The 23,900-nt window shown below is 34.3% G+C and overlaps 2 protein-coding genes and 1 pseudogene across 3 annotated transcripts; 2 read left to right on the top strand and 1 right to left on the bottom strand.

Annotated features, from left to right (window-relative positions):
• The first annotated feature begins 4,356 nt into the window (after positions 1-4,356).
• LOC147397363 (E3 ubiquitin-protein ligase RMA1H1-like) lies at positions 4,357-6,627 on the top strand (annotated as a pseudogene).
• A 1,064-nt stretch (positions 6,628-7,691) lies between these two features.
• LOC147397362 (pentatricopeptide repeat-containing protein At4g21705, mitochondrial-like) lies at positions 7,692-12,575 on the top strand. Of its 2 annotated transcripts, none has more exons than XM_086452946.1 (2): positions 7,692-8,082; positions 10,728-12,575. In XM_086452946.1, the coding sequence occupies exons 1-2, from the start codon at positions 7,792-7,794 to the stop codon at positions 11,958-11,960; spliced, it is 1,524 nt and encodes a 507-aa protein (XP_086309072.1). In that variant the 5' UTR covers positions 7,692-7,791; the 3' UTR covers positions 11,961-12,575. The 2 variants fall into 2 exon arrangements, with proteins under 2 accessions (XP_086309072.1, XP_086309073.1); XM_086452947.1 differs by lacking the exon at positions 7,692-8,082 and adding an exon at positions 8,100-10,542.
• A 2,127-nt stretch (positions 12,576-14,702) lies between these two features.
• LOC147397361 (nuclear/nucleolar GTPase 2-like) lies at positions 14,703-20,732 on the bottom strand. Its single transcript, XM_086452945.1, is given in 12 exon segments — positions 14,703-15,107; positions 15,110-15,209; positions 16,050-16,107; positions 16,205-16,305; positions 17,764-17,904; positions 18,165-18,293; positions 18,447-18,551; positions 18,656-18,757; positions 19,074-19,234; positions 19,803-19,932; positions 20,055-20,188; positions 20,356-20,732. Coding segments are annotated over 12 exon segments (1,578 nt in total). The 5' UTR covers positions 20,597-20,732; the 3' UTR covers positions 14,703-14,931.
• Between the last annotated feature and the right edge of the window lie 3,168 nt (positions 20,733-23,900).

Here is a 23,900-nt window from a genome sequence, read left to right as displayed (position 1 = left end):
GCATTGGTTCTATGGGAGTCAATTATGGGGGTCAATTATTTTTGCATATCATGATTCTAAAGATCGGATGATCAAAGATCCTTGAGTTCTGTATCTGGAGTCAATTATTTTTGCATATCATGATTCTAAAGATTGGATGATCAAAGATCCTTGAGTTCTGTATCTGGAGTCAATTATTTTTGCATATCATGATTCAAAAGATTGGATGATCAAAGATCCTTGAGTTCTGCATCTAAATATCAAGAAACTCCATTTCATTCAAGAGTGGGAGCTCGGCCAAGCTAGCCAAACTCATTAAACGTGTGTAGGGAGTACGGCCATGCCTGTCAAATTCACTACACCCCTAGAGAATTCGCCCTAGTTAACCATACTCATTACACAATAATGTAAGAAGTTTGGTGTGCAAGTCGAACTCACTATACCCTTCTGAAGAGAGTTCGACCGGCCATGTGTGCCAGACTTACTCCACCCTTGTGTAGAGAGTCATTACTCCACCCTTGTGTAGAGAAGAGTCAGGCCCTGTAATAAGTAACTTTCACATTCATCTAAGAAAAAGGTATCCAAGGCATAAATGAACTGAGTAAACTCAAGAAAATGAATCAAATTACTTGAAGTAGTGGGGGTTTAATTAGAGTTTAGTGGACATTAATACAATTATGATACCACCAGTGATCAAGTAGGAATCAGGTAATACTGATCCATCTCGTAACTAGGAATCAGGTAATACTGATCCATCTCGTAACTGCCCACCCAAATTTATAAAAAAAAGATCTGCCTCTCCATCCATCGGGCTGAAATCTGAGAACAAAACCATATATTCTAAACCCCATGTCCTCCTATATTTTGTTAGTAACAACCTTTACAAAAAAACAAACAAAATAGGAAATTATTATTAATAACAACAAAATACAGGAGGGCAGATAACAATAGATTAATGACTAGTAATCAGACATCCGGCATCAAATACTTGTACATTCATAGCTTTCGGTGGTCTTTCTATGAGCTAATGAAACTTGTTGAGCAAACCGTCCAATCAGAAATGGGAAAGCAGTCTTAATGTTTCTAACTTTAACCCCACGCAATCGTAGAACTCGTGCAAATTTTATCAAAGATTTTTATATTACTAGTCCTATAGGATTCAAAAAAAAATATTAAAAAAAAAAATAATTGTTTGATACTAAATGAAAAACTAGATGGTAAGATGAAAACAATACTAATTGAATACAACTTAAAATATAAAGTACTGAAACTCATAAATTTTATTTCCCGATAATATGGAATAATATAGAACCAATACAACAAATCAAATAATCTTAGAGTCGACCATTTATCCAAGAAATTTATCCACTTCACCTTCATTCCCTACTTTGCATTTGACCTTAATTCCTCCACTTTGCACTTTCACCCAATTCTAAGGGTTCAAACGGGATTGGTCTGTCTCGACGAAACACTTCATGACAACATTTTACCCTTTATAACAATATATTTAATGTGATGGTAGGAAAGCACTGCATAATGTAACAAAAACTAAATATTAGAATCTAAAGTTATAAAGTGTTCGGATCCAAAATTGATCAAATTTGCCCAATTTTTTTAAGAAAAAAAATGAGTACTTACTTATAAGCAGAAAGTCTTTCTATTGAGGAATTTATCGGAGATTGAACATCATTTATAATAATGATAAATCCGTAATTTCTCTTTTAAATAGGAATAATGCATCTAAATCTCTGAAATACATGGAAATGAAAAAATCAGACAAACTAAAATTAAATAGATGAAAAATACATATTTGAAAACCACCTAATTATTTTTACATAACAGAAACCAATCTGTAATCATCCCTGACATATTGCATCTTTTATTTTAAATCAAACACTCGTGTGTCGATAAAACTTCTAAAGAAAACAAGTGACTTCTTTTAAAGAAAACAAAAGTTTTTGTCTGAAATTGTATTAGGGACTGCTGCTGTACAATTTTTCTAGAAAAACTTCCCAAATTCTTATTTATTTTGTTAGTTTTAAGGGAATTTAAAAAATAAAATTGTTTTTATAATTTATATTAGAGGAATGTTAATGTTTCAAAAAAAAAAAAATCTTTACATTTCCATAACAGATTTCCACTCTTCAGGGAAAATCTGAAGGTTACAAAGTACTTACCCCATACTTATGTATAATTAATGCCAAGCATTATCAAATGGTATGTTTTTTGAGTCGTGCTGGGGTGACACAGGATTTACTGTGATTCTTACAAGTCTGACGTGGACATGCATACATAACCGTAGATAGTTTTTACTCGTATCGCGAGGAAACACATCTATGGTTATGTGCACATCCCACGTCAGATTTGTGAGAATCACAGTAAATACTTTTTGTCATTTCAGCATTTTCCATGTTTTTTTTTTAAACTATTCGAAAATTCATATATGGCCCATTAGTGGATATTAACACACACACACACAAAATCAGCTTGTTAATCGAAAGACAAAAGTCGTAACTTTGGGGGAAATTTTAAAAACATTTGTGCTTCATATTTTTAATGAAATCGTTCAAAATCAAATAGCTAGAAATCCTAAATCAAAGTGAATTGTGAGGCAAAGTTTAACAATGGGGTGAGGCATAATTTCATGGAGCCACTGCTGACCAGGAGAGGAAATTTTGGTATCGCATTAGCGATCATGATGATGGATTGCATTTTTTTTTTTTTGTTGAAAAATTCGACATTATTTTTAATCTAGTCTACACTATTTTCCGATTAACACTCACAATTTTAAAATATTCTATGAAATTAGTAATTGGTAAATGCGCCTTTATATTATTAGTTCTCGTACCGTAAATTAGTTCAATTCCCTCCAACATCTTACTCCATGTATTATAATCTTCTAGATAATAGATCTGAAAGACATTATTTTGAGACTAATTAAAAATATGTGATATTTAAAAATAATAAACCTGTATGATTCATGATAATATTAATTGGTGATTCCATCCATTGATTGGATAAGGTGTTGATGGTGATGATTCTGCTAAACGAATCGTATCCCTCCATTCAACGTTTTCTAAAGCCACAACACATCAATTATTGAAGCTTTTAAATCAACTTTATAATATATTACCCCCATCGTCTTTTGGCATGACTTTGTGTTTTCTTCTTATGTTACTTTGAGAATTGCCACAAATTTATAAGTGTTTACTATACATAAATATATATGAATTAAAGGAAAATGACCATTCAAAAACCATGATTATCCTCTTGTCATCTTTGATGCATTTTTTAAGTCATTAAAGGCATCTTGGTCATGTAAGTAGTGTTAAAACCTAAGAAATGAACTAAAAGTATGTTTCCAATGTCTTTCAACCAAGATTTTGAATTTAAATAATAATAATAATAATAAGAGTCGTAATAATATGACGCCGCCCTCATCACAGAATCGTAGATCATTTGCCTCAAGATACACAAGAAAAAGATTTATGATTATGGTTTCCTGATGCAAATGATATACGGTTCTGTGATAGGGGTGTAGGGGGTGTGTGTCACAAAGGGGCATCAGAAAATCATTAGACTAATAATAATAATAATAATAATAATAATAATAGTAGCAAGACCTTGAAGCAATGGTTAAGTTGATTTTATGAACAACTAGAGGAAAGGGAATGTGTGATGCATGTTATGCTCATAGACATTGCCATGTTATTTTACTTCGCTAAAATCCTATATTGCAATGAGTTTTGAAGGTTGAACTACAAAATTGTACGGTTCAAGATGAGTTGTTTTGAGAAGAAACAAGGGAATATTACAACGAAAAAAGGAAATTTTTGTAATTTCGACATTTAATCAACATAATTATAGGATTGTGGACTACAATTTTATTTTATTTTTAGACCAAAATGACTCTTATCATATTAAGTTTAAATGTAATGGTGAGGTTATTTGTGGGTTCCAAAATTTGGTGTGGACGACTTCCACTTTGCCTTCTCTCAATATTTGTAGGATCCAAGAAACTCGTAATGACTCCATAAACCCAGAAAAAACTTTGAAGCGGACAGCCTGCTTGAAAGTCGGACTCCCCCAAACCTATGAAAGAGTATTTTTCTAGAGATTGAAATTATTACATTAAATGAATCATACAACTATTTCATTAATTTGGTGTCAAAATATCAAGGCGTACACTATGTAAATATTGCACACAAAAACAAGTTCATTGTTTGCCTTCTTGAAATTAGGATTCAATGAGGACCGATTACATTAAGATTTCAACTTTCGAATACTAATATAATTGGCCTCAAATTGGGAGCGAGTTTTGGCTTGCAGAATTTTTAATTAGTTCTCATGTACTCTTCAATGTGTGTCACATCAAGGATGATTCGCGGCCTATTATTTGGGCTTTGTCCAGTCTATACACCATGGCTTTCTCCAAGGACTAGTCCCGAAGCACGTCCAATGCCTGCACTTCACACACACCAGGTAAGTGAGGGTGCACCCTCGTGGGTGGCCTAAGGAATTAATGCTCATGTTGGGTATTATACTCATGACCTACAGGCATTAATCACTTATCAGCCCGAAATTGCCATTGAGCCAACCCCTTGAGTTCCTTTCTCTAAATCCTATCTTCTTCTTGATGTTTGAAGGTAGAAACAACTTAACTTTTGGAGGTGAAGGATAAAAATATTATCATATTTCATGAATAATTGAGAGATCATCGAATAATTTGTCAATTCGTTGAACTAATCAGCTAACCCCTAATTCGGATAATTTTATTATTTTTTTTTCAAAAAATTCAGAGAATTTTATGACTATGCACATAGCTTATCGTAGTTATTATATTTTAAATTTACAAAAAGACCCTTAGGATATTTAAAATATGTTATAAAATGAAGCTATTTATTTGAAATAGTATTTATAAAATAAATTAAGCATGCATAAATTGTAATTTTTGTAATAAATGTGTTTTTTTGCGTGCCTTGTACCATCTAACAGTCTATGTTTAATGGGTATTTGATTTTGTTATATTATAAATGGATTTAATACATGCTAAAATTGAAAATTTTCATTTGAAATAGATCACAAAAATTTTAATTCTCAAAAATCAATTATGTTTATAATGAAACATAATGAAAGAGAAGGCAAAAGATATGATTGATCAACTTTTCTATGAGTTTTAAAATCTTGGACAAGTTATTGGGGAGTCCCTCACAATGGAATTCTTGCTTGGATGTCTTTGAGACCAATCAAATCAAAATAAATAAATAAATAGATGAGTAGTCAAGAAGCATCATGCTAATAAATTGATTGTAATATTTATGAAATTAAATGTTGAGATAGATGTGCAAAAGATTAGGAAAGATAAATTTAGAAATTTAGTTATGCATAAATAATAAAAAATTGACTGAGATAATTTGAGCATAGTCATAGACAAGGGTAGATTACCTTCTCAATTCAAAAGACTATTCAACTTAAAAGTTCCAAAAACACGAGAGACATACACAAAAGAACATGAATAAAGATGATGAAAAAAAAAATGGACTCACGTTCAATAACAAGAGATGTACCTTTGCACAAAGTGGAGTAGATGAACAAGGTTTGTTTCATCAACCCTAAATCTTTGAGATATGGTTTTGTTATTGAAATGCAACCATTTATCTGGTTCAACAAATGGTTTAGTGAGAGGTCTTGAGTTCAAACCCCCTTTTGACCACCTATAGGGATTTTTCTCTACTTACCTAGTATGTGTGGTATGTAGGGTATTACATGTACTTGGGGGATTTCGACGAGATATGGTGTTCTAAGAGACTAGTTGATTTGCCTGGGGCTTTTGGGTCTGGAACCCGTCATAAAAATAAAATAATTTTTTTTTATAGTGATAACAGTATTTGATCTTATTATCTTATCAAATTCATGAGAGTTGTGATCTTTTGGACATCATGATGGACTCATTTATGTTATGGATCAAACCAATAGACATGAAACACATGGATGCATTGGTTGGGTGGACAGAAGATTCCCATCCTTCTTAAGAGTGGTAATCTTAACACGGCCCGCGAATACGACTTGAAAACGACACAAAATTAGTGGGTTTGGGTCATAATAGCGTCAATCCGTCTAATACAAGTGGCTCCACTTCCAGAGCAATTCCTCCGACCCAGAGCAGCAGCCACAGTGCCCTATCTGCAAGGCCAATGTCTCCCATGCTACATTGGTCCCCCTATATAGCCATGGCCACTCCTCCCCAGAAGTTGAAGAATCCAATGGCAAGGGACCCTCTCGTGGTCTAGAGATTCCAAGTAGGTCTCCTGCTTGTGGAACCTATGCCCTTATCACAACACCTACTCCTCCTAGTCAGTTGAATCAGCATCAACAAGCAGCGACGCCGATGTTTAATGTTTTGGAGGAACGATGACGCATCCAGTGGTGGGGATGTTTGGGGAAATGGTGCATGGAAGAGTGTTTGGGAATTCAAGTGAGGCGGGTTTTTATGGATATTCGAATTCGAACCAGCTATTAATGGGGAGTAGTGATGCGAGGTTGAGAAGGCAGGAGATGAAGGCAGATAGGTCGCTTAATAGAGTTTCCATCTTCTTCTTTTGTTGTTTCTTATTGTGTCTTATCTTATTCTGATTAAGGCCATCTCTCTTTCTTTCTATCGTTTACTTTATCCTTTTCTCTATACATACTTGTAAAGATCATTGAGTTCAATAATATTGGCAGCTTATGTAAGAGAAAAACTTATAAAAGAGAACAAGATCAACTGTTGACACAGCAAAACATTAGCGGTCTGTACGTGGCATAGGCCCAGAACCATAGATCTTTTTCTTCGGCCTACACAAGGAAAAGATCAATGGTTCTGTGCCCTTGCCACGTCTTATCATTAGTCTTATGGATTTTATATTAGGAGAAGAACAAGATACAGCAGGGGAAATTTTCAAAAAACAGACGCACAGCCTAACACACCACTTCGCGATGTCGTTTTTTCCATCAGAAATTGAAGTGATGTTATTCAAAAAAAAGGAAAATAGCCATCAGAATTTGGTTGTTGATAGATAGCCATTGCATAATGGCTCTTTTAGCATAACATGACATATGCCATCCTCGTTCTTTACTCTCATATTCATTCTCTAATTCTCAACCCTCTCTCTCATTACTCTCTTAATTCTCATACATTTTGCTCTCTTGTTAGTTTCATTCTTAATTAGTATGGAGGAAATACACAAATTTTTTTGACCCCATTGTAGATTATATTTTCGGAGTTACACGACGCCCATCCTCATTTAGTTTTGTAATATTCAACATAATTCTCAATACGATCGGTAATAACATTAGATTGTGAGAAATTTTTAATTGATATTTTTCTTTTATCAAAAGAATTGAAAATATATATATTACAAGTTAACCAAAATTTAATTATTCTTATACTACAACATGAAAATATTAAAATTGAACCAATCAAATTATGGTAAGAATTTTCACGGTGGACCTAGCTCATCAAATTAATATCAAATCACTGAGCTTAATCGATTGGATACGATTCAACTAAACATAATATTGTATTACAATTTGATTTGGATAGCGGAACACATATAATCATATGTCAACAAAAGTTGAAGTTCATCGAAGAAGCTGAATGCATCGAGAACCACCATTTTTCCTCACAAGTCGTATCTCGAGAAAAAAATCTACTTCGAGTGTTATTGCAAGTCACGGCAGTCATTTCGTCCTTAAACCCTAAACCTGGAAGCTTCAACTCAGACTTATATTCTACATTATGTTCGCTTTCGGAAACCTAGAAATCAATCTATCATGGGTTCCAATCTATTCTCGATCTTGACTCGATTGAGCTCGAACTTCAAATTGAATCATAGATTCTCTGAATCTCTACTCGAAACTGCATTTACGAGGAGATCATTGTACACAAAGACTTTATCCAGAAATAATCTGTATGTGAAGATCAGTCGGCTCGGCAGCTCTACTACTAGTGTCGTTCCTGTGCTCGATGGTTGGGTTGAGAAGGGCAAAGATGTTCGAGCAGAGGTGCTGCAACGGATCATTCGTGATCTCCGAAATCACAGGAGATACACTCAAGCTCTAGAGGTTTGTGTGTGTGTTCCTTATTGGATTCTTGGTTGTCCCCTGTTTCGGCTTCAATACGAATTCTTTGGAGTTTTGACCCCATTTGCAGTATGTTGGAGGATTTGAAAAGAGAGGAACCAATGTGTCTTCGAGGAAAAGGAGCGAGCTTTGCCAGAAATTATAAAATTTCTAGTGGTTTTTTTGTTCTGTTGGTGTAGCTTGATTTGTGTGGGCGTCTTGTGGCCTTAGTTGGACTTCTTGACTTGCTTTTTCTCTCTCATAAAAAAAATTATTTTTCAAAAGAAAAGGGAGACATAGAAATGCGGTAAGGTCTGTGTGTGTTATTTGGCCAGAAACTGAATTTCTGTTTCATACTTAGAACCCCTTTATCTGTCGGTTTGAATTGAATTTGATTTCTTAGTTCTAGGATTCTGAGGAGTGAGTGGGAAATTGTTACCCTTTCGTAAGGGTTTAAGTGTTTGTAGAAATCAGTAAATTGGATAATTATATTTTGGGTTTGTTATTGATTTATATCTTGGCGTCTTTAATGGTGCTTGAAATGTGGGTAAAGAGTTTAAATGGTGTTTGAGAGAGGCATATAAATGTGCAAGGTTCTGTTGTATGTTGCAGAAACTGAATATCTTTTTCTTGATAATTATTTTGAGAAGCTGTTTGGTCTATGCAATTGGTTTGAATCTTCTTGCTTAGTATGGGGTTGTGAGAAACAGATGAGAAATGGTTATTGATTTCTAAGAATACAATTTTTTTGTGATGCCTGGATATAAGGTGTGAAGAGACACATTTCCTCCCTCTCTTTGGTGTTATATGGGAAACCCACGCAGTTCTTTTTAGAAGTAGGTGTTTTCAGTGTTTGAATGGACTTGGTTTGCATTTCTTGAATTTTGATAAATTGGCAGCAAACAATTGTTATCTCTAAGCACAGAGGAACAGTTGGTAATGTTGTTGAATGGTTTAGAAGCTGTATTGGAAATGAAAATATTTGTAGCTGAGAAATAATTTATAAATGTGGAGAAGTGCCTTGATCATTTACAATAAACTTGTAATTTGGTCAATTTGTAGTGGATGTGGGGAAATGGGTGGGGGACAAATGGATGATAGTTGGGGAAGTGGGAAATATTTGTGGATTCATTTTTTTTAGCCTCCTAAGAAATGCTCTAAGAATTTGTAGGAAATATAAAATGAATTTTGGAGGCCCATCCAATAAATAACATGGAAATAAGGAAGTATTCCAATGTACATATGAGAAATATTTTATGATTGGGTTAATGTTTTACGTTACTTGTAGGTTCTGGAAGTGTAATATTCCACTTAGTGGGAGGGAGAGACAATTCCTATAAACAGAAGGTAGAAAGGGAGTGGGGTGGTGTTTGTGTCGTACTCGTTTCCTATTAAATTAGAAGTCTATCTTAGCTAGTGCTTCTATATATATAGGGTCTCAAAAGTTGAGTTAAAGAGAAATAGATTGCAAATAATCTATTAGTGTTATTTATAATTGTTTTACTTATGTGTAAATATACTATATATAAGTTGAAGTAAAGAGAGAAATAGATTGTAAATAATATATTAGTGTTATTTATCGTCATGTTACAATCCTTTTACTCACATATAAAATATAATTTATATTAAATTGTGTGCACTATGCAGTGCCTAGCACTTGAGCACCTGCATGGTGTTTAGCTCTGGCCTAGATGTAAGGGGTCTTGGTTAGGGGACATAATTACATAAAACTTTGTTTTTTTCTCTCATTTCAAAATGTGTTTTGTACCTCTAACAATTAAAACCATAAAAACAAAGTGATGTTAAAAACAAATACCTTTTAAACATGTTTTTTTACATTTAAATGTGATTTTTATGTTTTAAACATGTTTTTTTTTTCTCAAAATAAATAATAACCTATTTTTTGTAGGCATATGGTTAAATTTTGTGGCCTAATGATTGTTTGTGATTTGGTTCGTAAATGTTGTTTAATGTTGGATTTGATGATAATGTATCGATGTTTTAATTTTTTATTAATATGCTATTTTGCTCAAAAGACATGTGATGGTTAGACTTTGTTTAGCATCATAAAAAATGTATGGTTAGACTATTTATAGCATCATAAAATGTTTAATTATAAGTGGAAACATGTAATCATGCATATAAATTCAATAGTGCTTTTTTTAAAAATAAAAAAATAAATAGATGTCTATGTATTATATATTACATGCTTCATACTTTTTAATAATTTTTTATATTTATCATTTTATTCCCCTTTTCTGGTTTCTTTCCCCCTTTTTTTCTGTTTTCTCCAAAGTTTTCCCTCACCGTTTAAACTTGTATCCCTTCTTGATGATTATGCCGGGTGAGCTGGTCACCTAGTCGACATCTGAGCAAAGCTTTGACTTCCAGTGCTACGTATGTATGAAATGCATGCGTATATGCTTCCACAGTAGCAAGTCTCTCTCCCATACAGTCGTACTAGTAAGTGGGACTTTAGAAGCAACAAATACTGCCTTTTCAATTTCTCCCTACCCATCTCTTTATGCTTTAGGTGAAAAACAACATTGGATATGGTTGCTGTGTTGAATGACCAATTGCTATATAAAATATATGTTTAAAGTTACTTTTTCTCTAATCTCTTCGTGTGGGATGCTTTATGGGTGCAGGTTTCTGAGTGGATGGGTAGCAAAGGTCTTCGTGCATTTTCACCAAGCGACCATGCTGTGCAGTTAGATCTGATTGATAGGGTACGTGGGCTGGAATCTGCTGAGAGCTACTTCAATAATATTATTGCCCAATGTAAATCAGATAAGACATACGGCACGCTCTTGAACTGTTATGTCAGAGCACAACGGAGTGATAAATATCTTCCCCATGTTGAGAAGATGAAGGAGATGGGTTTTGCTTCATCTCCGTCCTACTACAGTGGCCTCATGCGCCTTTATTCAAACATCGGTGAGTACGATAAGGTCCTCAATGTGTTCACCGAGATGAAGGAAAATGGTGTCATCCCTGACGATATTGGCTACAAAATCTGCATTCAGTCTTATGGGGTGAGATCCAACATCAATGGAATGGAGGAGGTTCTAGAAGAAATGGAGAATCAATCTCACATATCGATAGACTGGAATGCGTACACCACGATGGCCAATTTTTACATAAAAGCGGGTCTTAAAGACAAGGCCATTGAGATGCTGAAGAAAGCGGAGCAGAAGCTGGATGATAAAGATGGGCTTGGCTACAACCATATCAACTCACTGTATGCAACTCTTGGGAATAAAGCTGAGGTGATGAGATTATGGGAGCTTGAGAAGACTGCTTGTAAGAAGTATGTTAACAAGGATTATATTACTATGTTGGGGTCGCTTTTGAAGCTCGGTGAGTTAGAAGCGGCGGAGGAATTACTGGAGGAATGGGTGTCATCCGGTAACAGATTTGATTTCCGTGTGCCAAATGTCCTCCTAATTTGGTATTCTAAGAATAATATGGTAGAGAAGGCCGAAGCAATGCTCAAAGACCTAGTCAACAAGGGGAAGGTTCCGATACCGAACAGTTGGGGTATAGTGGCTGCAGGGTTTGTTAACAAGGCCAAGATGGAGAAGGCCATGGAGTGTATGAAGAAGGCTTTCGCACTTCATGTGGGTAATGAAGGGTGGATGCCAAATGCGAAGGTTATTGCAAGTATCTTGCATTGGATTGGTGACAAGAGTGAGGTTGAAGAGGTGGAAGCTTTTGTGGGTTCCCTGAAGACTGTGACCCCCATGAATAGAGACATGTATCATGCATTGATAAAGGCAAGTATCAGAGGCCACAAAAAAGTTGATGAGCTTTTGGAGAACATGAAAGCTGATAAAATAGACGAAGATGAAGAGACCAAGAAGATTCTAGGTATGATGTAAGATGACGCCAACTGAGTTGATTTTTCTTTACGGTTTTGATTTAAGGATGCATTTTATTTCTTGCATGGTATCGGCCCATGGAGGAAGTTTGAGACTGAAGCATTTGGATATATTGGTTTCAGTGATAAATCTAAGCGTACGGTTTTTCCTCAATTTTGCAGATCAAACTAGCGTCATCAATGTTTATTTAAGCCAAGTATCTCGTTTTAAAACTACAGTTTGATTCTTTTTTCTTTTTTTTTGTTCTACGGTTTTCCTTTTACTGATACAGGATAATTTTGATGGTTTCTTGAAAGGTTTGAGATGTAGTAAGTTTAATCTATCTGGTAGGCTAATTGCAAAAGTTTTGGGGGAATCTCAAAATTTGCTCAAACCAGATATTTCCATTTCTCGCAAATTGAATCGAGTGTGCAGATGTAATGTAACTAAATCCATTTGTGATCCAGGTAGGATGGAAACATAGTTCAATGCATAATTCAAAAAGAAAACTGATGAAGTGGGCTATTCAATGTATGCGTGTCTCGCTCGTATTCATATTGAAGTTAGTTACTTTTTTGCAATATTATTTGCAAGTTGATGAGCTTCAAATAAAATCGAAGGTGTAATTTGTTGGTCTGGAGTTGTTCATTGTTTCATGCTTCGTGTTTTTTCAAGTGTATTCATATTTGCTTTCAATAATTTTGAGAGATTTACACACCGACATCACCTTTTTTACAACACATCAACTGATCAAATTATATATGACACACTAAATAAAGATATAGACACACCAACAAATGGTTCCTTGAGGAAAAAAAGCCTTACCCTAAAGATTTGGACTGGCTAAACAAATCATGTTCCTTTATGAATTCATATCTGCTTTCACTGTCTCCATCCAAGTTCTTTTGGGTCTGTATCCTCACTCTTTTAGGATCTTCAATTTGAATTTTTCTTTGAACTAAGACTGTAATAAGCCATATTTGAACATGCCCAAACCATTTAAACCAACATTCTTAGTTTATTACCTGTTGAAAGTTACTCCTACATTGTCCTGAATGAACTCGGTACTAATTTTATTTTTCTCATAAACCTGTCTGCTATTCTCAGTTTTAACTAAAAAACACACCAAAACACCATATTTTATTGTTTGCCATATTATAAACACGAAATCCCAATTATCGGATTTCATGTTTTAATAAATCCAGTTTTCCAACCAACCTGGTTAAAACAAATATCCCACAAATGTAGAAGAGTAGTGATAAGATGAACAACACAGACTAGAGTTTTTCAATGTAGAAAGCAACTCATGAAGGTCTATCTTCTCTTTGGGAAGCAAGTCCATTTGAACATCTTGAAGTCTGGTGTGTCCATTGATGCAATATTGTCGAGTTCCCTTGTTGAAATGTACGCGAAATGTAGGGATATTAATGCGGGGGTTAAGGTTTTTTGAGTCCATTTCAACGAAGAACTTGAGCTGTTAGAATTCCATCATCAGAGGTCATGCTAGACATGAGTATGGAACATAAGCATTGGATGAGTTTGAAAGAATGAAGAAAATTGGTGTTAAGCCGGATTACATCACTTGCTAACATGTTAGCAGCATAGTGCACATGGAGGATTGGTTGCAGAAGGCAAGATGTATTTTGAATCTATGGAGAGAGAATACTAGATTCATGCAGGGAGGGAGCATTATGCATGCGTAGTTGACCATTTTGGGTGAGCAGGTCAGATAAATTGACGAGGATAATGCCATTTGAGCCCGATGTTTTTGTGTGGGGTGCTGCATTGCTTGGTGCATGTGGCTTGCATTCTAGTTTGGAATTCGATATGTTTGCTGCAAAGAAATTGTACAAGGTGGAGCAAGACCATCCTGCAGTTTACTCAATGTTGTCAAAAATTTATGGTGATATGAGAGTATGGAGCAGAGTTATTGAATCAAGGAAGATGATAAAGGATATGAGTGTGAGAAAGCTAAAGGCGGGTGGGTAGCTGGATCAAGTAGTCTTCCTTCAATATTAGGTGAAGGGATATGTATTAAGCATTAAATGTTCCCGAAAGCATTCAACTCAAGGTGTCTCATCTTCAGCCTCTCTTCCTCTTGCCTTAACTTTCATAATAGGCATTAATTCAAGCTAGTCGTCAGGTTCTGTTGATGCAGATAACGTTTTCTACAGAAAAGCAATTTCTTGGCAAAATGATAATTTTGGAAAAATGAATTTTTCAAAAAGCATTTGCTTAGGAAATGTTGAAGGCACATCCCCCACTCTTTTGTTGTATAAATCTTCTTTATCTTGGAATGTCAAAACGAAATTTCATCTTTAGATTTGGTGGCAAGAGGTAATTGTGCATTGGGAATTAGGATTATCTTTCCCTAAAAAATTTCTTAAGAACTTGGGTTGGCGAATATTTCCCCCATAAAGATGGAAAAACAGTTCTCTATGCACAATCATGCACCTGTATTGTAACATTTTTGCAAGGGAAACCATTTTCTCACACAATCTCAAACCTTAAATTTTCTTACTCCTAGAAGTACTTACAAAATTGCCGACAAATCGGTGCAGAAGCAAGAATAAAATACAAGTCTTTGTATATTTGGATGGGATTGGGTACTGTTACTCCCATTCTCCAAGTGATTGTGTTCATCAACAGGAGAAAACAAAACATTGACTGAAGATCCAAAAATCTAGGCTGGATGAATCTAAGGTTTGTTAACATAGGTCTTCATATTCATTGCCTATACTAGGTAAAATGAGAGATGCAACATTTGCAAGTGAGGCCCATAGCATTCATATTCATTGCCTAAAGACAATGTGATAATGTTAAAAAAAAATTACTTGTAGAAGTCAGGAAAGGGGACTCAAAAATCCTGTTTGCAACCACAAGGGAAAAAATGCTACACGTCTTGTCCCACTCAACATTTTTATCTTCTTTTTCAAATTTCTCAACTTAAAACAATACACACCAAAAAGATCTATGGTGTCGATTCTAAAAGCTACTCAGATTTCTCTTCACGCAACTCGTCCTCATTAAAGAGGTCTCTTTGAACAGGAACATTTTTTAGCTGTTGCGATGAAATAACGTTAGCGATGGCTCTGATAGCTGCCGAGGCTCGGTCATTGTCCACTGCTATGCCTTCGTTAGAGCCAATAGCTGTGGATTCTTCCACGGACCATCTACTTGCTGAGGTGGGGGAACAAAGAAGGGAATCCGACCTCTCTGCCAGTCATGAAGGACCATCTTTGCCGCCGTCATCAAGTCAGGTTCACCACCCTGGACACAAACCCCACCAAGCATAAATAAAATAGACACAATCATTTATTCCAGGAAAAAATGGCATGTGCACACACGTGAAAAATAATTAAAATAAATATGCATAAGTCAACTTTTTTGGGTTAGGAATTTCAAGCTAAACATGACCCAAATGGATGAGCCTAACCATCCAAACTATCACTTCTTTATGATGATAACCCTGCCAAGATCTCTTCGTTTTTTTATAGGTAAAAGAGATATATTACTAAAGATGGAGGTCGTGATGACCAGCCGCAAGTACAAAGTGAACAAAAAGGAAAAAAAAAACTTACAAAGAACACAAGGCGTCCCACTTAAATATAAACTCCTCAAAGCAAACCCCTTTAACTAACCCCAACTTACGCCAAGATCTCTTCGTTAGTTAGGGTATATCTGGTCATGCCTTAACTAAAGTATTGGGGTTGGACACATGAATCCTATTTTGCCATTCAAGTCTATCTTTAGACTTAGATCACCATATTTATATATTATTACTAGCATTCTATCTTTTAGACCCATTTCTCCTTGTGCATACTAAATTTCATGTAGCAACAATTTCATAGAAATTAAAATCATTTCATTAATAACTTCTTCATACATCAACAGAGCAAGGTTTGGGAGCCCAATTCTGAGGCAGTTTAAAACCAATCAAGCATTTGATCTAGCTTTTGAGTTTATAAAAAGTTCATCCTTTAAACATACTCGGCTAAACTTTTCCAGTACTCTTGAGAATACATTCAAATTTTCTAATCACTGTCAAATTTAACAAAATTATTTGTAATTACAAATGCTGAGTGTAAGCATTAGGAATTAGAAACATACCTTCAAAAGTTTTCCACTCAATTTGCATAGCTGGACGAGAAAGTCGTTATCATCAATCCTGAGAATAAAACCATAGTGAAAGTTTAGACACAAGAAAGCAGGGCAGGATAAAAAGAATCTGGACATAATAAGAGAAAAGAAAATTTTGCACATACCAATCTTTTATCTTATATGCTCTTTCCAAATGCTCCTTCTTCACACGTTTCAGAACTTCCCCAATGTGTTCAGATGCATCTTCCAAGTTTGTAACACGTACCTGGTTATGACTCAAAATGTTTATGAAAATAATAAACAAATAAAAAGAAACTAGATAGCTTTGTGTAACAAAAATCAGTGTGAAAGCTGCAAAACTAGTTGCAATATTTCATTTCTAATTATTTAAGCAAGTTGTTATGGTTTTCGTGTCTAATAATCAAAGCAAGTTAAAAAATAAATAAGAAGAGTTGGAAACAGATCTCCAACCAAAAAAGAAGATTGGAAACTGATCCATTGGTATGAGTTTGACTCAACCAAATATTGGGTCAAGCTTTTGTTTCATTGATGGGCCATTTTAAACTTGCCAATTGACTTAGAACTCGAATGTGTTGTCTTCCTTTGGTCAAGCTTTATTATGAACACCTTAGCTTCATTTTCACAAAAGGCTGTATAGGAACTATATTTCCATGTAACCGACACATTCATGACTATGATGACTGGATACAACTCAAATTTTCCAATTCTAGAAAACAATAAGAACACAGATGTTCTATCATTTCCCGAAATCAAAGATGTGTGGCTTTCGCACATACACAATCCAGTGTATGTGATGTAGGGTAGAACACACAAATCTGGACTAAGAGTACTGAAGAATCTCTATGTCGAGGGAAGAAAAGTCTGTTCTTTTATTAAACTTACTTCTTCACTGAATTTGTTTATTAGAGCTCCTTATATAAATAACTCCATAACAACTTAGAAACCTTCTAAAATACTAAAAAGTAACTTCCTAATCTATCTATAACATATTACTAACCTTCTAAACCTATTAGAACTCAAATTGGACATCTAAAAGGACTTCTAATTATAACCTAAAGAATAAAATGAATTTAAAACATAAAACAAGTTAAAAACTAAGAAAAGAAACTTTCTAAGATTGAAATAAAAACTAACTAGGACTACTTAAGCAACTTAAAAAATAGAAACTCAATGAAAGAAAGAGTCCTAAGAGAAGTTGGACTAGGTCTTGTGGATTGGTCAAAGCTTGGGTCGAGTTGACTCGTCTTTGACTGATTTGACTCCGTCAATGTTGCTGATTTCTTTCTTCTACGCATCTTAACTCGATCATAGGTATTGAGATAAGAGTCGGCAAACCTATCTACATCAGTATGTGTGTAAACATCCAATAAAAGAAGTACGTTGTTGATAAAATATGATATTCATATTAATATATTATTTTCTGTGATTTCTGGTATAAATAAATACTTTATCATCCAGCCGTACATACCCTTCTCCGATTATGGTGATATTTTGATGGCATACACGTATCAGGGCATCATAGATTCATAACATGATTCATTGACCTACTAGTTTATCTAAGGAGTATCGAGAAAGGCAAAAGTAAAAAGTGGCAACCAGTACTATTATAATTTCGGTAATGCTTCATAATTAATTGTAAACAATTTTACTTTAGAAACAATTAAGGAATGCAAATAAGCAAGAGAAGCCACCAAGAACTTACCACCCCCTTAAGTACAATATCCGTTTCAGAATCACTATTTTGATAAACAACTCCAGGGCAGTCTATCAAGAAAATCCGTTTTGTAAGTGTTATATATTGCCAGACTTTAGTTTCTCCCGGAATTGGAGCCACCTTGCAGACCTTTATAAAGAAAAGATAACAAATACTTTAGTTAAGCTGGAGCACCAACCTAGTATCATTATCCACAATGAAGAATGAAACACATAAAAACTGGATATGAAATAAGACAGTCAACTGGAGCATAGTTCTATAGAAAATTTCAAGCAAATCCATTAATGTATCTCACTATATTCAGCTATGGACAAAGTTCATTCACAGACATTGAGTAAATTGATTAAAAATGCAATATCAATATCCAAAGTAATAAAGATGAAGATTACATTCTTTGTACGTAAGGTGTTGATAACTGATGATTTTCCAACATTTGGGTACCCAACAAATCCGACTGATATTGCTTGCTTGTCACTTTTTAAACGAGCATATTGCCTCAGTATAGATAGAAGGGAACCCTGTTAGACAACAAACACAAATTTAAAATAAGTAAATAAAAACAAAGCATTTAATAAAAAAACAATAGCATGACAATGGAAATGTAATATAAAAGTAATTGCAAGATATACCTTTAAAAAAAACAAGGTAATTGAAAGATATGTTAAAGATACCTTGCCAAATGATTTATTGACACTTGCGTGGAATGCTAGAGTAGGGTATTCTTTCGATAACACTCGGAGCCATCCTTTCGTAGCCCAGGCCGGAACCAAATCACACTAAGGAAAAGAGCATCAAAATTTTAAGCAGCTTCACGAGGATGATTGTAGAAAAAACATAAACCTCTAAATATCACACTTGATATATAATATAGAAAACAAACCTTGTTTAGTAGAAAAACCATGTGCTTATGCTTGCAATGTTCTTTCAAATGCCTCTCTAAGTGATAGCATCGTGTACCTTGTGGGTCCCTAGCATCCAACACCTATAACAGAGAGTGAAAAAGGAGGGATCTGAGAGAAAACAAATGGTCTTGTCTCACATGTACCACCACACTATCGGTAGACCTTTCTTATGATTTACCCTAACTGATAGTCTAAACAGTAGCCAAGTTGTCAATAGAGGTGACTACAAGTCATGTTGCATCAATAATTCTAGCCAACAAGCCCTCAAATTTCAACCTCACAATATAAATAACTCAAACCTAAGTGCACACAAATGTAGATACACACAAGCACACACATAATAGGATCATTTTAAAACTTTATTGCAACAATGTTTGACAACTAATAAATTCTGACCTGCACAACAACATCTGAAGAGTCTATAACCTTGTAGAGCTCACCCCAAATACGTTTACTTTGGCCCTTCTCAAACATGGTATGTCTAACCAAGTCCCTTAAACCATCTGCCTCACTTTCTTCAACAGACGGAACAGCTGTTGACTTCTGCTCGAAAGCATCTACAAAACAAGAAGCAAACTAAGCAATGGCGCCACTCACGTCAATTTGTAAAATAAGTTGTTCCCATCTTGGCTTCCTATGCTATTACACATAAGTTGCAAACTAATTATAGGCCTTTTAACTTACTTTTACTCTATGCTAAAGGCCTCTTTAAAGGGCATACTAATATGAATTGGGGTAACTAGAAAAATAATTAAGAATTTTTACCCCTCCCCAAAGAAAAAACAATGGAAAAAATGTAAATAGACGCAAAGATATCTTTACTATTATAATGAGAGAAGACGGAGTAGAAGTGGTTCAACATCAAATTTTGGATTCCAAATATGCTCCCACCTCAACATTTAAACTTAATCTAATCAGGGTTATTTTGGTAAAAACCAAGAACATTGCAATCTTGCACCCTTAAAATCACGTTGGTTCGTTTTCAAAATTATAAAAATATCTTTTTTACTACGTAACCTTCAAACCCACCCTTAAGTTAATATTTTAGATTACAAATAAGCCCTTCAGATTACATGTGCACATGCCACCTTCTAGTCCACTATAACACAAAACAATTATATTTACCCTGAGATCCATCAGCTTTCTTAAGCAAAGATTCATAATCAGCTGCCAAGAGCCTTGGACGCTTTCTCTTCTTCTTTGGTCCAAATGCGTCTTTAAAAGGCTCGGTATCCAGAAGATGAGCCCTAGCTTGCTTGAAATACCAAAAAAATACTAAAATTTTAGCAAAAGAAATATGTATATTTCAAGGAAAATGGATGTAAAATTACACAAATATCACAAACTTGAATTAATAAGCTTAAAAAAAATTAATACCTTTTGGTGATCGTTTAGAAGGGACATGGGTAGTTTCCTATCCTGCAAAATAACATTGTAGTTGCTCGACATTCGATTTTGGAGCTCTTCACGGAAAAATTCGAGCTCTTTCTGATTTACAACACGGGTATTTCCTAAAGTTCTCAAACACAACAAAAATTAAAATTCACACACATGAATTGCCCAAATAAGTTTGTTCATCTATGGGTAATTTCAGTTAAAATCTGTACATCGCTACAGATTCCAATTCAATCAGTTGTGTTTAAGAAAAAGGGAATTGAGGTAAAAAGATTTAACTTACCAAACCAACGACGATCGGGTTGGATTCGGGTCGATGGTAGCTCCTTCGACTGTAATTCGTGCTTCAAAACCTTTCCTTTACGATCACGTTTCGGCCTGGTGTTGTACATCTTGAGGCGCCGCACTGTTGCAGCGCTTCGAGTCTCTTTGTCTCCATTTCCCTTTCCATTTCCACGGTTGACGTCTAGCGAATGCTTTGGCTTACCAGATACATTAACCTTCCTTTCTTTCATTTTCACCATCTTTGTTCTTCTAAAAGAAGAACCTTAGAGAGAGAGAGAGAGAGAAACAAAATCAATTAACGTAGCTCGAAGAAGATAGCTTATAGTTCTACTGTAAACACAACGTGAACCCTAAACTGTGAACTTGGGAAACAAAACCCTCGTCACAAAATCGTAGATCATTTGCCTTAAGATACACGAGAAAAAGATTTAAGGCCATGTGTATCCCGATGCAAATGATATACGGTTCTGTGATGGGGGTGTTAGGGGGGCGTGTGTCACAGAGGAGCATCAGAAAATCATTAGACTAATACCTTGAAGCAATGGTTAAGTTGATTTTATGAGAAACTAGGGGAAATGGCATGTGTGATGCATGTTATCCTCATAGTAAAAAAGGAAATTTTTATAATTTCGATGTTTAATCAACATAATTATAGGATTGTGGACTACAATTTTATTTTATTTTTAGATCAAAATGACTCTTATCATATTAAGTTTAAATGTTATGGTGAGGTTATTTGTGGGTTTCAAAATTTGGTGTGGACAACTTCTCCTTCGCCTTCTCTCAATATTTGTAGGATCCAAGAAACTTGTAATGATTCTGTAAATCGGAAAAAACTTGGAAAAAACTTTGAAGCGGACAGCCTGCTTCAAAGTTGGACTCCCCCAAATCTAAGAAAGAGTATTTTTCTAGAGATTGAAACTATTACATTAGATGAATCATACAACTATTTCATTAATTTGGTGTCAAAATATCAAAGGGCACGCTATGTAAATATTGTGACAACAAAAAAGTTCATAGTTTGCCTCCTTGAAATTAGGATTCAATGAGGACCGATTACATTAAAATTTCAACTTTCAAATACTAATGTAATTGGCTTCAAATTGGGAGTGATTTTTGGCTTGCAGAATTTTTCGTCAGTTCTCATGTACTCTTCAATGCGTGCCACGTCAAGGATAATTGGAATTTATGTGCAAAAATATCTATTTTTCTACCACATGCCACGTCAAGAGAGTATTTTGAATATACCACGTGGTCAAATTATCACGATTCATATTTGGTAATTATTTGGAAATTATCCAAATTCTTTTATTGGATTTCTTACCAAGACTTATCATCTTCAACCTTTCTCTAGATCTTTTATTTTTTATAACCTATATATCTTGTAGATAGCAGACCGGGCATATTATTTGGACTTTGTCCAGTCCATACACTATAGTCTTGTCCAATAACTAGTCCCGAAGTACATCCAAAACCCGCACTTCACACGCACCAGGTAAGTGAGGGTGTACCCTCATGAGTGGCCTAAGGAATTAATACTCATGTTGGGTATTGAACTCATGACCTACAGGCATTAATCACTTATCGGCCCGAAATTGCCATTGAGCCAATCCCTTGAGTTCCTTTCTTTAAATCCTATCTTCTTCTTGATGTTTGAAGGTTGAAAAAATTAAAATTTTGGAGATGAAGGATAAAAATATTATCATATTTCATGAATAATTGAGAGATCGTCGAATAATTTGTCTATTCATTGAACTAATCAGCAAACCCCTAATTCAGATAATTTTATTATTTTTTCGAAAAATTAAGAGAATTTTATGACTATGCATATAACTTATCCTAGTTATTGTATTTTAAATTTACAAAAAGACCCTTAGGATATTTAAAATATGTTATAAAATGAAGCTATTTATTTGAAATAGTTTTTATAAAATAAATTAAGCATGCATAAATTGTAATTTTTGTAATACATGTGTTTTTTAGTGTGTCTAGTACCATCTAACAGTCTATGTTTAATGGGTATTTGATTTTTATATATTATAAATGGATTTAATACATGCTAAAATTGAAAATTTTCATTTGAAATAGATCACAAAAATTTAAATTCTCAAAAATCAATTATGTTTATATATGAAACATAATGAAAGAGAAGGCAAAAGATATGATCGATCAACTTTTCTAAGAGTTTTAAAATCTTGGACAAGTTACTGAGGGGTCGACTCACAATCGAATTCTGGCTTGGATGTCTTTGAGACCAATCAAATCAAAATAAATAAATCAATAGATGAGTAGTCAAGAAGCATCGTGCTAATAAATTGACCGTAATATTTATGAAATTAAATGTTGAGATGAATGTGCAAAAGGCTAGGAAAGATAAATTTAGAAATTTAGTTCTGCATAAAAAAAAAAATTGACTGAGATAATTTGAGCATAGTCATTGACAAAGGTAAATTATTGTCTCAATTCAAAAGACTATTCAACTTAAAAGTTTCGAAAACACGAGAGACATACACAAAAGAACATGAATAAAGATGATGAAAAAAGAAGTGGACTTACTTTCAATAATAAGAGATGTACCTTTGCACAAAGTGGAGTAGATGAACAAGGTTTGTTTCATCGACCATAAATCTTTGAGATAAGGTTTTGTTGTTGAAATGCAACCCTTTATCTTGGTCAACAAATGATTTAGTGAGAGGTCTTGAGATCAAACCCCCTTGTTGACCACTCATATGAATTTTTCTCTACTTACCTGGTATGTGTGATTTATAGGGTATTGCATATACCCAAAGGGATTTTGATGAGATATGGTACTCTAAGAGGCTGGTTGCTTTGCCTCTGTTAGCCGGGCTTTTGGGTCTGGAACCTGTCATAAAAATAAAATAAAAAAAGTTTTAGTGATAATAGTAATTGATCTTATTATGTTATCATATTCATGAGAATTGTGAGCTTTTGGACATCATGATGGACCCATTTAAGTTTTGGATCAAACCAATGGCGTGAAACACGTGGATGCATTAGTTGGGTGGACAGAAGATTCTCATCCTCCTTATGAGTGGTAATCTTAACACGGTCTACAAACACGACTCGAAAACTACACAAAATTGGTGGGTTTAAGTCATAATAGCGTCAATCTGTCTAATACGATTATTAAATGGGTCGGGTCTAGGTTAGAGGTGTCAACTTATTTTGACACATTTAGTTAATCTAGCATTAACTTGTAGCTTTAAATACACCAACAACACGTTTAGTTATTATGTCATTAATTTAAGTTTTAAATACAGCAACAATAACTTAAATTACCCATTTTTTTCGTTAGAATTTCCTATAATTTTTTCATAATACATTTTTTTTTTGACAAATTCTACCAATATAGACGGTGTTTTCAAATATTTTCATATAATTAATGATTAAATTTTTAATTTGAGAAAGAAAAAATATTTTCCTTACTAAATTATTCATATTTATATTTTTTTTAATCTGTTTTTTTCATTGAAAATAGGGTGGAAAATGAATTTCCATGGAAAATGATATTTTTCAAGTGTT

Source organism: Akebia trifoliata, chromosome 8 (genome assembly GCF_017979445.1).
Source record: "Akebia trifoliata isolate Shusen 1 chromosome 8, ASM1797944v1, whole genome shotgun sequence".
NCBI classification, from domain to species: domain Eukaryota; kingdom Viridiplantae; phylum Streptophyta; class Magnoliopsida; order Ranunculales; family Lardizabalaceae; genus Akebia; species Akebia trifoliata.
The sequence above is the reverse complement of the archived record's forward strand: the minus strand, read 5'-3'. Positions and strand labels throughout refer to the sequence as shown.